General features: G+C 33.5%; 2 protein-coding genes across 4 annotated transcripts; both read right to left on the bottom strand.

The window, feature by feature from the left end:
* LOC18587036 (protein ELC-like) lies at window positions 51-12,186 on the bottom strand. 2 transcript variants are annotated; one of them, XM_018129357.1, is made up of 2 exons: window positions 11,948-12,186; window positions 51-1,324 (listed from the first exon to the last, which is right to left on the bottom strand). In XM_018129357.1, the coding sequence occupies exons 1-2, from the start codon at window positions 12,169-12,171 to the stop codon at window positions 328-330; spliced, it is 1,221 nt and encodes a 406-aa protein (XP_017984846.1). In that variant the 5' UTR covers window positions 12,172-12,186; the 3' UTR covers window positions 51-327. The 2 variants fall into 2 exon arrangements, with proteins under 2 accessions (XP_017984846.1, XP_007010746.2); XM_007010684.2 differs by lacking the exon at window positions 11,948-12,186 and having other exon boundaries at window positions 51-1,711.
* LOC18587037 (pentatricopeptide repeat-containing protein At1g11290, chloroplastic) lies at window positions 8,031-11,755 on the bottom strand. 2 transcript variants are annotated; one of them, XM_018129356.1, is made up of 2 exons: window positions 8,469-11,755; window positions 8,031-8,349 (listed from the first exon to the last, which is right to left on the bottom strand). In XM_018129356.1, exon 1 carries the CDS (start codon window positions 11,591-11,593, stop codon window positions 9,167-9,169), a length of 2,427 nt encoding a protein of 808 aa, XP_017984845.1. In that variant the 5' UTR covers window positions 11,594-11,755; the 3' UTR covers window positions 8,031-8,349; window positions 8,469-9,166. The 2 variants fall into 2 exon arrangements, with proteins under 2 accessions (XP_017984845.1, XP_017984844.1); XM_018129355.1 differs by having other exon boundaries at window positions 8,031-8,375.

Genomic DNA, 12,647 nt, shown 5'->3' on the forward strand with positions numbered 1-12,647 from the left:
AAACATTATACCAAAAGATACAGCGGACAACCATATTCAGTTTTCCTCACTGATGCAGCTGTGCTGAAGGACGCAAATTTATTATAAAAAGAGAAAAGGGGTAATAACCCAAAAATAAGTGTGGACATATGAATTACAGGAGCACATTATTCAGATTATAATGCTATTTTTCCCACTTTGAATAATACATATCGATACAAAGAAACATAAATTTCATCATGTAAACTAAAAATGAAGCTATATCATGATAATATAAATTTTAACTAGAAGCTAATCTCCAACAACAGATCCTTTCATAGACAAATCCAAATACAAAACAATAACCAGTCATGTGGCATAATGTGGCGCTCTAGCAGCCATACTAGCAACCTGAGCCTGCATTTGAACTGCCCTAACTTTCGCTGCAGTAGCCCTATGAAAGAACTGCTCCCTTGACAACAACCTCACATTCCTCAAATACTGATCAAACGGCACAGCCCCATCTTGCACTGCCTTATCCAATGAATAAACCACATCCTCAATAGCTAAATCTGCAGATGTGCAATCCAACATCTGCTTGGAAAGCACGTCAGCACAATGAAATGCCTCATCAACATTCACATTAGTCATCCCTAAGTTCTTCCTTTTCCCTTCGTTATCTCTAACCCAACTGTCCAACACATCCGTATTCATCAAAACAACCTGTAACTGCTGTTCTAACCCTTCTTTTTCGTCTTGCATCTCTTTCAACCCTTTATTAATCTCTTCCTCTCTCCTTCTTAACACCGCTTGAGCAGAAAACAACCCTTCCACTTCAACTTCCCTTGCTTTTCTCATTCCAATTATATCCCCATGAACCATCTCCACCAACTTATTCACCGCATTCCTTTTATAAACCTCTGATGCATCCTCCGTCTGCGGAGCAGGAGATTGCGGCAGCTGTACCCTCCCATAAGGCGAAGGCGGATACCCTGCGGCAGCCGCCGCCACCCTGGGCGGTGGCGGGTGCTGCCCGTAACTAGACGTCATGGAGGAATTAATGGAAGGGTTGGGGCTCGGATTAGGGCTCGGATTGGGACGACGTTGAGAATAAAGCGGGGGATCACGAGCAAACGCAGAGCTTAAATTAAGGACTAAATCGACGAGATTAGAACTTGGATAAATCCAATTTTGCAAATAAGGGATCGAAACTAACCCGGACGGAGTAACGTGAGGATGCGGGCGTTTAATGATCATGTCGCGCGTGGGATTCACGTAGACAACCGGTGGGTGACGAGGGTAAGATTCCATGAGCCAGATTATGATCGGGATGTTGTAAGTGATGCCCTGGAAAGGCATGGGGATGGTGCCGTCGGCTTGGAGAAGGTTGACGGATCGGCCGTCGTTGTGAGTGAAAGTGGCGGTTTTGGGTTCGAGGGAAGGGTAGTGGGAGGTGACGGAAAGGAGGTGTTGGCGGATTAGCCATTTGGTGTCTTCGGTGTAAGGGAGGGAGGAAGGGCCGCGCTGGGAGAGGACGGAGGAGAGGAATTGCTGGATTTGTTGAGGGTTGGGTGGCGGCGTTGACGGCGGTGGAACCATTGGGCGATGAAGTATTCGGACAGAAAAGAGGAAGGGTAAAAAGAGGAAGAACGAGAGAGATTTTGTTATGGGGTTTTGCTTAGCAGAGCTGTTTTACGCGTCACTGGTAGCAGGAGGCTCCTTTGCCGAACCTTCTCTCTCGTTTTCTTACTCCATCAATTATTATTATTATTTTTAAATAACATAAAATTTAAATGCCAATTATTGAATTAAATTTATATACTTTTATTTGAGGCTAAATACAACTCTATATCCAAACTTATTTGTAATTTTATATAATGTTGTGAAAAGTGAAAATATCATATCACATATGTCAATTTGTTACCTCACGTTTGATTAATAAATATTAATTTATTTATAATTATAAATATTTATTTAATTTAAAATAAAAATATAAAAATTAATTCAATACTGTTATGAATATTTTTGTGAATATCCATTTATTCTACCTATATCTAGATTTGATGTAAATTAAATTGGATTAGAATTTAATCCATCTAATCTCTAAGTGTTATCTTGATGTTGTAAATTCTATCAAGATAAGGGTTATTTACCTATAAATAGGTCTCCTTAGTTCATTTGTAAACACACACTTCAATAAGATCTTTTTTCTCCCCTAAATACTTTCTTTCTTCTCTTTAATTATTCTTTCAAGTTATCTTTATTAGTTCTTTTAAGATTTATTTCATATTTATTTCATAACACGTTATCAGCACGATTCTCTAATCTCTCAAGTTTTAGAATTATTTTATTTGCATCATCTTCAAGCTTCAAAAGGATTTCAACAATTCGGTTTTGATTTATAGTTTTAGCAAATCAAGTAAGTGCTACTATTATTTTGTTTCCATCATCTCCAAGCTTTGAAAGAATTTCAATGGTTGATCTTTAATTGTTTTGGTTGTAATAAATCAAGTAAGTGACTTGATATCTCTTTAATATTTTCATTCTCTAAAAATCAACTTTAATATAAATTTTACTATCATGTAGTATATATTAAATTCTGTCCCTTGATTGGAAAGTAAATTTGCTATTATATAGCTATTAATGAAAAATCATAATGTCCATTCCCTGAAGTGAATGTGACAAATAAGCTACTAATAAAAAAAATTATAAATTTGTCCATTCTCTGAAGTGAATGCGACATCATTTAATAATTATAGTCATGGTCATCTTTATGAATCCATCTATTCCTCACATCATTTAATAATTATGATCATGGATATGAAAGAAGTGGATAATAATTTTACCATCAGAATCTAAAAATAATTTTATCATTCAGAAGTGGATGGATAATTTCAACCCACCAGAAGTGGATGGATAATTTCAATCCACCAGAAGTTGATGGATAATTTCAACCCACCAGAAGTTGATGGATAATTTCAACCCACCAGATGTGGATGGATAATTTTAATCCACCAGATGTGGATGAATACTTTTAACCCACTAGAAGTGGATGAATAATGAAAATACAAAAATAGAAGAAAAAAAAAGGGAGGAATATAGAAAACATATTGTCATTAATGAGGCATGAAAGATCATTGGTCACGTACCTGTTGTAAGTCTTAAATTTTATCAAGTATCACTGAAAATTAAAATATCTTGTGATGATTTTAATTATGATCAAGTTGATATAACACGTCAAGATATTTGTCCATCTTAAAAGAGGAATTGATTACATTATTGGTAATAAAATATCTATTATTAATTTTCTTATCCTGAAAAAGGAATTGATCATTCGATTGGTAATAGAAATATATGAGAATGAACTTAATAGTAATTGCTATATTTAGTATAATTATATTATGAAGATGCTTTACAATGTTTAAATGATATGTTCTTATTATATATTTTAATTATATATTTAATATTCTTTTATATTAACTTGTAAGTTTCTTATTGTATATATTTATGGATATTCATATTGTTGGATCTAAGGTCTATTATGTAAATATATGTCTAACAGACATTGCTATAACACACACTATATTTAAAGACAAGAAATTTGTTTTCCTACTTGACAAAAAAAATCAATGTCAATTCAATATCTGGTAGTACAAGATTAATTAAAGGCTCCAAAAGAGCTAATATTTTTACTACCTTGAGAAATAAAGTAATAGAAGATGTATTATTTCTATTAAGTCTCAAAGACGTTTATTAAGTTTTAAAGATATTCGTCTAAATAGATGTCATATTGAGACAACGAATGAAAGAGACACTTAATACCTCTATATTACATCTATTATCTCAAGTAGAAAGTGTGTGTTGAAAAAAAAAATTACTCGCTCTATTCTTAGAATTAAACTATACAAATATTAGAATAATTGAAACTCATAGTAAACCAGAAGTTTACTAATGATTTTGATGTTTGGCATGATCGGTTGGACCATCCCGGATTAATAATGATGTAAAAGAAAATGATTGAAAATTTATATGATCATTCGTTGAAAAACCAGAAGATTTTTCAATCTAATGAATTTTATGTGCTGCTTGCTCTTAAGGCAAATAAATTATAAGGTTATCACCAGCTAAAGTTGAGACTGAATTTTCTACGTTTTTTAATAATATTCAAGGTTATATGTGGATTATACATCCACCATGTGAACCATTTAGATATTTTACGATTTTAATCGATACATCGACTAGATGATCACATGTGTGCTTATTATAGCTTGCAATTTGGCATTTGCAACCATTCATTTGCAAGCACATTTTCTTGGTTATGTAATTGAGATTATTTGTCTTGACAATGCTGGTGGATTTATATATCAAGCCTTTAATATTGCATATTAGTTGGAATAACTATTGAACTGCTTGTTGCTTATGCTTATACACAAATGGTTTAGTAGAATTATTTATTAAATGCTTCCAACTAATTGCAAGCTTATGAAATTCAAACTCTCAATGTTGACTTGGGGGCATGCCATTTTTGGATACAGTAGCATTTGCATGCATCAGGCCAAACGAGTTATTATAAATTCTCCCTATACAATTGGTTTATAGTCAGGAATAATATATTTCCTATCTAAGAATTTTTCGGATGTTCAGTACATGTTTCAATTGCTCCACCACAACGCATAAAGATGGGTCCTCAAAGGAGGTTAGGAATATATGTTGGATACAAATCTCCATTTGTAATTAAATATTTAGAACTATCGATAGAAGATTTATTCATGACAAAGTTTGTCAATTGTTATTTTGATGAAATAATTTTTCCAACATTAGGGGGAGAAAATAAGCAGCTGAAAAAGAAAATTTCTTAGAGTAAATTATCATTATCTAGTTTTGATCCTCGCACAGAGCAATATGAATTTGAAGTTCAAAAGATAATTATTTTGTAAAATATAGTAAATCAGTTGCCAGACGTATTTACTAACCTAAAGGGAATAACTAAATCTTATATACTAGCTGCAAATACTCCTATTAGCATTGATGTCCCTGTAGGACAAGGCACGCCAGAAGCGTGAAAATCAATCGGTTCCAAAGATAAAATCTTCGAAAAAGAAAAAGAGCAAATATTTAAGATGGTTAGAAAGAGGAAGTAGAAACTTTAGAAGAGACCCCTGACATAATTGAGAAAAATTTCAAAAGAAATTCAGGTACCTGAAATCATTGACAATGAAAAGATCTCAATCAATTATGTCATGATGGGAAAAGATGGAGCCGATAAATAAAAATCGATGATATTTTGTATATAATATAAAGCTCACTATTATTAAAGAAAAATGAGGATCTTGAACTTATATAAATGATTGGCCAATGTGGAAAGACGCAATCAAAATGGAATTAAATTCAATTGTAAAACGTGAAGTTTTTGGACCTGTAGTCCGTACGTCAAATGGTGTAAAACCAGTGAGATATAAATGGGCATTTGTGTAAATATGAAATGAGAAAAATGAGATTATGAGATATAAGCACAACTTATCACACAATGTTTTACCCAAAGATTTGGTATTAAATATGAAAAGAAATATATTCTCTGTGGTGGATACAATTACAATTCTATATTAACTAGTCTGGCAATAAATGAGAAAATGAAAATGCATCTAATGAGTGTAGCTACAGCTTATTCATATGGCTCATTTGATATCGATATCTATATGAAAAGCCTTGAAGGATTTAAGTTGCTTGAAGCATAAAATTTGAACTATCGAGAAATTTACTTGATTAAATTAAATAAATCTTTATATAGATTAAAGCAATCTAGACACATGTGGTATAATCGTCTTAGTGCAAATTTGTTGAAAAAAGGCTATAGTAATAATCCTATATGCCCATGTATTTTATAAAAGCGGTTTAGATATGAATTTATTATAATTGTTGTTTATGTTGATGACTTGAACATTATTGAAACTCTTGAAGAGTTATTGAAAATCGTGGATTACTTAAAGAGAGAATTTGAGATCAAAGATCTTGGAAAAACAAAGTTTTGTTTGAGTCTTTAGATTAAACACTTGACAAATGAAATATTTGTCCATTAATCTAATTTTATAGCAAAAAGTGCTAAAACGATTTTATATGGAGAAAGCATATCCATTGAGTTCATCAATGGTTGTAAGGTTATGAGATGTGAAAAATACTTTTTTGACCCCGTGAGGATAATGAAGAATTTCTTGGTCCTGAAGTATCGTGTCTTGTTGCAATTGGAGTACTAATGTATCTTGCTAGCAATACATGACTTGATATATCAATTGTTGAGAATTTATTAGCAAGATATAGTTCTTCTCCAACTCGAAGATATTGGAATGGAATTAAACATATACTTTGATATCTCCGAGGAACAATGGGTATGATTTATATAATTTAAATGTATCAAAATAAAATTTAATTAGTTATGTAGATGCAGAATATTCATTTGATCCACACAAAGCTCAATTCCAGACAGGTTATTTGTTCACATATGGAGGTATGGCTATTTTATGGCATTTTATAAAGCAAACTATAGTTGCTACTTCTTCTAGTCATGCAAAAATTTTAGCAACTCATGAACAAGTTATGAATGTGTCTGGTTAAGATCTGTAACATAACATATTCGAGAAACGTGTGGCATGAAGAAGAAAATTTCAATAACATTATATGAGGATAATACTGCTTGCATAGCACAATTAAAGGAAAGATATATTAAAGGCGATCGAACAAAACACATAGTTCATCAAAATTCTTTACTCATGATCTCCAAGAAAAGAGTGAAATTATTATTCAACAAATTCAGTGAAGTGACGATCTAGCAGATTTGTTCACCAAAGCCCTTCTCATTTGAAAAGTTGGTATAAAAGATTGAAATGTATCATTTTAAAGATCTCTATAATGCAGTCATTAGGGAGAGTAAAATACGCACTGTACTCTTTTTCTTTATCAAGGTTTTTCCCATTGGGTTTTTCTTGATAAGGCTTTTAATAAGACAGTATTTCATAAGCGTATTCTTGAAAAGAATTATGTATTCTTTTTCCTTCACTCAGATTTTTTTCCAGTGAGGTTTTTTTCTTGTAAGGTTTTAACAAGTCATATTCTTAATACAATGGATATTCAAGGGAGAGTGTTATGAATATTTTTGTGAATATCCATTTATTCTATCTATATTTAGATTTGATGTAAATTAGATTAGATTAGAATTTAATCCATCTAATCCCTAAATGTTATCTTCATTTTGTAAATTCTATCAAGATAAGGGGGTTATTTATCTATAAATAAGCCCCCTCAATTCATTTGTAAACACACACTTCAATAAGATCTCTTTTCTCCTCATAAATATTTTCTTTCTTCTCTTTAATTATTCTTTCAGTTATTTTTATTTGTTCTTTTAAGATTTATTTCATAACAAATATAATAAAAAATACAATAAAAAATAAAATATTATTTAAAATTTTTGAAAACAATTTAATATGTTTCTTTTAAAACGTTAGGCTGATTTATTAATTTTAATAAAAATTATAAGTTAAATTTCATTAATATTTCTTATTATTTTAACTTTTTTTTCTTTCGATATTTTATGGCAATTAGAATCTTGTGGATATTTTTTCAAACAGTTAACACTTTCTACATAACTTCTTTTCTCAAACTTTCTCTTGTTATTTTATAATTTTTTTAACAATTAACATTAAGTAAATAACTTGGTTTTCACAAGGAGTTAACCAGTTTGTTTTTTTTTGCTGTAAAATTATAAAATACCCTTAAATGTGAACAAATTTACTAACTTTAAATTTAAACCATAAGAGATGTAAGTGAAGTTTGCTCAAATTGTAATAAAACTCTATTTATGATGAAAGATAATGTTTTTACAATATTCCTGCTATCTCAAATTTAATTTTCATATTTGATTTTACGAGATTTAAAAAAACAAAATTTATTATATTTTATATTAAAAAACATTAAAAATAATTTAAAATATAAAACAACTTCCACAATTCCATCTGGATGGTATGAATGGAAAGTAATGTCATTTGGTATAAAAAATGCAGCATCAGAATTCCAAAGAATAATAAGTCACATCTTCAATCCTTATTCCCAATTCACGATAGATAACTTACATAATTACTTGTCTACTTCTCCCTAAATTATTCTATTTTTATCCCCTTTCTCTCTAGTTTCATCTCCAACCTATATTTCCTCCCTTGTTCTACATTAATAAGCTTCAAGACTGATCTCTGTCAGTTTCCAAAAGATGAATACAAATACAGATACAGTCTTAGAATTCTTAGCATATACCTTTGCTGTAGCAAGACTCATAAGAAACTTGGGTCCAGCATCAATGGCTGTTTTGGCATCCTTGGCACTTAGTACAGTCCCACTCCCAACCTGCAATTTTGATAGCAGCTTCAAAACTAATGCAGAAAGATGATTTGGTTAATTAATCCATTGCTGGAAACTCTCTATAAAAGTGCTCTAGGTTGACAAACAATTATGTTGTCTGCTACCTTCGCAATTGGTCTGCCAATATGTGACTAAACCAGATTGAGCACCTAGAAAACTTTCTGCCTGCATCTGCTAGTAATTATGGAATAAGAGTGAAAAATCAAGGGCTTGTAGGCACTGTGCAAAAGAACCTGTAAGAAAGGCTATACTTTATCAATCAAATTAATTTGGAACTCAAAGGCAAATTCATAGAATGACTAATAAATTTTATTGTTCCACATTTCATTAATACATACAAAATCATGGATGTAAAATGAAAATAATTTCTCTCATAAAAGTAATTAAAAAAACTTTTCCACTATTGAAAAGAAAGGGGATAATACAATTATAGTTAGATTGAATTGAAGGAGTTTCTTTTTCCAAATTAAAGAGTCAAGCATAAAGTGGTATAGTAAGAACAAGTTATAGACAGGAGATGACTAAAACATGAGATGTTGCTCCATTAAGCAGATACGGCATGGCTTTCCAAACCTCTTGTTTCTTCTAGTTTGGAACCTTTAATTCAGACTTCACACTCAATATGAGATGAACTAAGAAAATTTCATCAGAAATCTCATTATTGCCATGTTCAGGGCCTTATTCCTCAGAAATTTCTGATTCCAATAATAACCTGTGCATTACCGCTCGAGAATGAAGACTCATAAAAAGATAATTTCACCAATAAACAGCTCTTAAGAATTAAGACTCATACAAAGACAATTCACCAATAATCTCCACAAGAACAGGTTCCATTCTTGAAGTGGTGGAACCGGTGCATATCTCGCACTATGATTTCTCGTCCAGTCACAAGTGAAATGTATTTAGTTGCATTATGACAGTCACCACAAACTCTCAGGTTTTTTCTAATATGTATGGGTGTGCCTTGGCTGGTATTCAAAAGCCCAAATGCAATAGCTAGCCTCTCACTATGGGTACTGTTTAACTGCTCTTTAACATCATCTTCTACATCATGAATCGAACTTGTGTCAGGCACATAACCTGCAGCTTTGATCTTATCTCCCAGCTCCTCAAGGAAAGCATAGATCTTTTTGGACTGAGGATGGTTTGTGGTTCCAGAATAGAAACTGTGAACTTCATTCCTCAACTCTACTACACTGCAGCCAGGTGTTTTCTGAAGCCCTTTCTTCTTCATCAAAGTTCTAACTTTAGCCACTTTGCCCCACATTGAAGCCATTGCATATATGTTAGCAAGCAGTACGTGGTACCCACCTTCATCTGGATTTAATGCAAACAATTTGTTTGCTGCCTTCTCACCTAACTCAACATTTTTATGAATTTTGCAAGCACCCAACATGGCACCATAGACATTAATCCCTGGTTCAATAGTCATCTTTTGAATGAAATTCCATGCTTCGTCTAGCCGACCAGCTCGACCAAGAAGGTCAACCATGGCTCCATAGTGGTCCATAGCAGGTTCAATGCCATAATCTTTTTTCATGCTGTTAAAATAGCAGAGCCCCTCGTCCACCATACCTGAGTGGCTGCAAGCAGAGAGAACACATAGAAATGTCACATCATTTGGCTTAATGGAGCCCTTTTGCATTTCGTTAAACAATTCTAAAGCAGCTTTTCCAAGCCCGTGTGTTCCATAACCATCTATCATAGCATTCCATGTAGTCACATGCTGCTCGTTCATCATATCAAAAAGCTTCCTGGCAGTGTGAATTGCTCCACATTTTGCATACATGTCAACCAGTGCAGTCATCGCAAAAACATCAGCATCCAAACAACTTCTTATACAAAATCCATGAATCCACTTTGCCTGGCGTGTAACTGATAAGTCTGCCAGAGCAGGAATCACACTCACCATTGTAAATGTATCCGGTCGTATATTTCGAGAATGCATCTCGTAAAAGTAGTTTAAAGCATCATTACTGCGCCCATTTTGAGCAAAGCCTAAAATCATAGCATTCCAAGAAACAAGGGTTTTACCATGCAATTTTTTGAAAATATCTGCAGCAATGTCAACTCTCTTACATTTGGAGTACATAGAAATCAAAGAGTTCATAACAGAAACATTGGAACCAAGTTTCAACTGATCTGATACCTTATGAACAAACATTCCGCGATCAAGATCACCCAAATCAGCACAAGCATGAGCAGCCCCCATTATAGTAACATCAGTCGGTTCCACTCTTTCATCCAACATCTTCTGAAAAACAACCATCGCTTCCTCAGCATTTCCACTTTGAACATAACCATCAATCATTGAATTCCACGACACGGCAGTCCTCTGTTTCATCCCATCAAAAACCAACCTCCCAATACCAACAAACCCACATTTCGAATACATATCAAGCAATGCAGTGTTCACATTCACAAGCACTTCCAAACCAGCTCTTATAACATAACCGTGAACCGCCTTTCCTATTTTAACCAACCCCATATCGGCCACAGCAGGCAAAACCGAAACTAGCGTAATCGAATCAGGCCTTTGTCCTTCCTCTTGCATCCTAACAACTAACCCTAAAGCAAGTTTAGCCAAACCATTTTGTGCAAAGCCAGAAATAATCGTATTCCACGAAACCAAATCTCTCTCAGGCGTTCTATCAAACGTCTTGTAAGCTTCGTCAATTTGTCTACATTTTGAGTACAAATTAACAACTCCAGTCATTGCAAAGACATTCGAAGAAAACCCATTTTTTATCAGCTGCCCATGAATCTCCTTACCCCTTCTAAGCTCCCCATTATCACCACAAACTTTCAACAAGTAAGTAAAGTTATAAACAACAGGCTTAACATTATCAACCTTCATTCTAACAAAAAACGATAAAGCCTGGTTCAATGATGAGTGCTTGGCATACCCTTTAAGCAAAGTGTAATAAAGAACGTCGAGTTTATCTTCAATGGGTTCGAAAACACAGGCGGCTTCGGGAATGCAGCCGTGATTGCAGAAAAGGCTAAGGAGTTTGGTTTGGAATAAATGTTGGGAGTAGAGATTGGATTTGATGATATGGGGAAGGATTTGGTAGACTTCTTTGATGGAAGTTGAGAGTTCTAAAAGGATGGCTGTTGGGTGTTTGTAAACATGGAGAGGGATTTGGGTTCTTTGAGAGAGGGTGTGGGAGTGGGGTTTTGGTGTTGGGATGGTGAAAGGTGGAGGAGAAGTTAAGAGCTGAGAGCTCATGCTTGCTTTGCCTTTGTTACGTTTCTCATGTCTGTTACCCGTTTTCCTTTCTATGTTTACATGGCGTCTTCAAATGGGAGGAGGGCTGGAACTGGATTAGGATTACGGGGATTTTTGTTTTCTCTTGGCGTGTGTTAAATGGGCCGTGTGTGTTGAGTGAGTGTTGATAGCCATATATCTCTCCATTTTTAAATAATGTTGGTCCATAATTATCGAAAATTAATATATATATATATATATATCTATTGTATTAAATTAATTAAATATAAAAAATATTGTACGATATACAATATAATATATTTTTAAAAAGAGAGCGGGATGTTGTAAGTGACGCCCTGGAAAGGCATGGGGATGGTGCCGTCGGCTTGGAGAAGGTTGACGGATCGGCCGTCGTTGTGAGTGAAAGTGGCGGTTTTGGGTTCAAGGGAAGGGTAGTGGGAGGTGACGGAAAGGAGGTATTGGCGGATTAGCCATTTGGTGTCTTTGGTGTAAGGGAGGGAGGAAGGGCCGAGATGCGAGAGGACGGGGGAGAGGAATTGTTGGGGATTGGGTGGCGGCGTTGACGGCGGTGGAATCATTGGGCGATGAAGGATTCGCCCAGAAAAGAGGAAGGGCCAAGAGAGGAAAAGGGAGAGAGATTTTGTTCTGGGATTTTGCTTAGCAGAGCTGTTTTACTCGTTGCTGGTAGCAGGTGGCGCCGTCGCCGAACCTTCTCTTTTGTTTTCTTACTCCATCACTTATTATTATTTTTTTAAATAACATAAAATTTAAATGCCAATTATTGAATTAAATTTATATACTTTTATTTGAGGCTAAATACAACTTTATATCTAAACTTATTTGTAATTTTATATAATATCGTGAAAAGTGAAAATATCATATCACATATTTTAATTTGTTACCTCACGTTTGGTTAATAAATATTAATTTATTAATAATTATAAATATTTATTTAATTTAAAATAAAAATAAAAATTAATTAAATATAATAACAATAGAATATTATTTAAAAATTTTAAAAATAATTTAATATGTTTTTTAAGTATTATGGTTT

Source organism: Theobroma cacao, chromosome 10, assembly GCF_000208745.1.
Source record: "Theobroma cacao cultivar B97-61/B2 chromosome 10, Criollo_cocoa_genome_V2, whole genome shotgun sequence".
Taxonomy (NCBI): domain Eukaryota; kingdom Viridiplantae; phylum Streptophyta; class Magnoliopsida; order Malvales; family Malvaceae; genus Theobroma; species Theobroma cacao.

What these genes read in the sequence shown, in the direction of transcription:
- LOC18587036 (XM_007010684.2), bottom strand. Translation starts at nt 1,557, where the DNA reads ATGGTTCCACCGCCGTCAACGCCGCCACCCAACCCTCAACAAATCCAG.
- LOC18587037 (XM_018129356.1), bottom strand. Translation starts at nt 11,593, where the DNA reads ATGAGCTCTCAGCTCTTAACTTCTCCTCCACCTTTCACCATCCCAACA.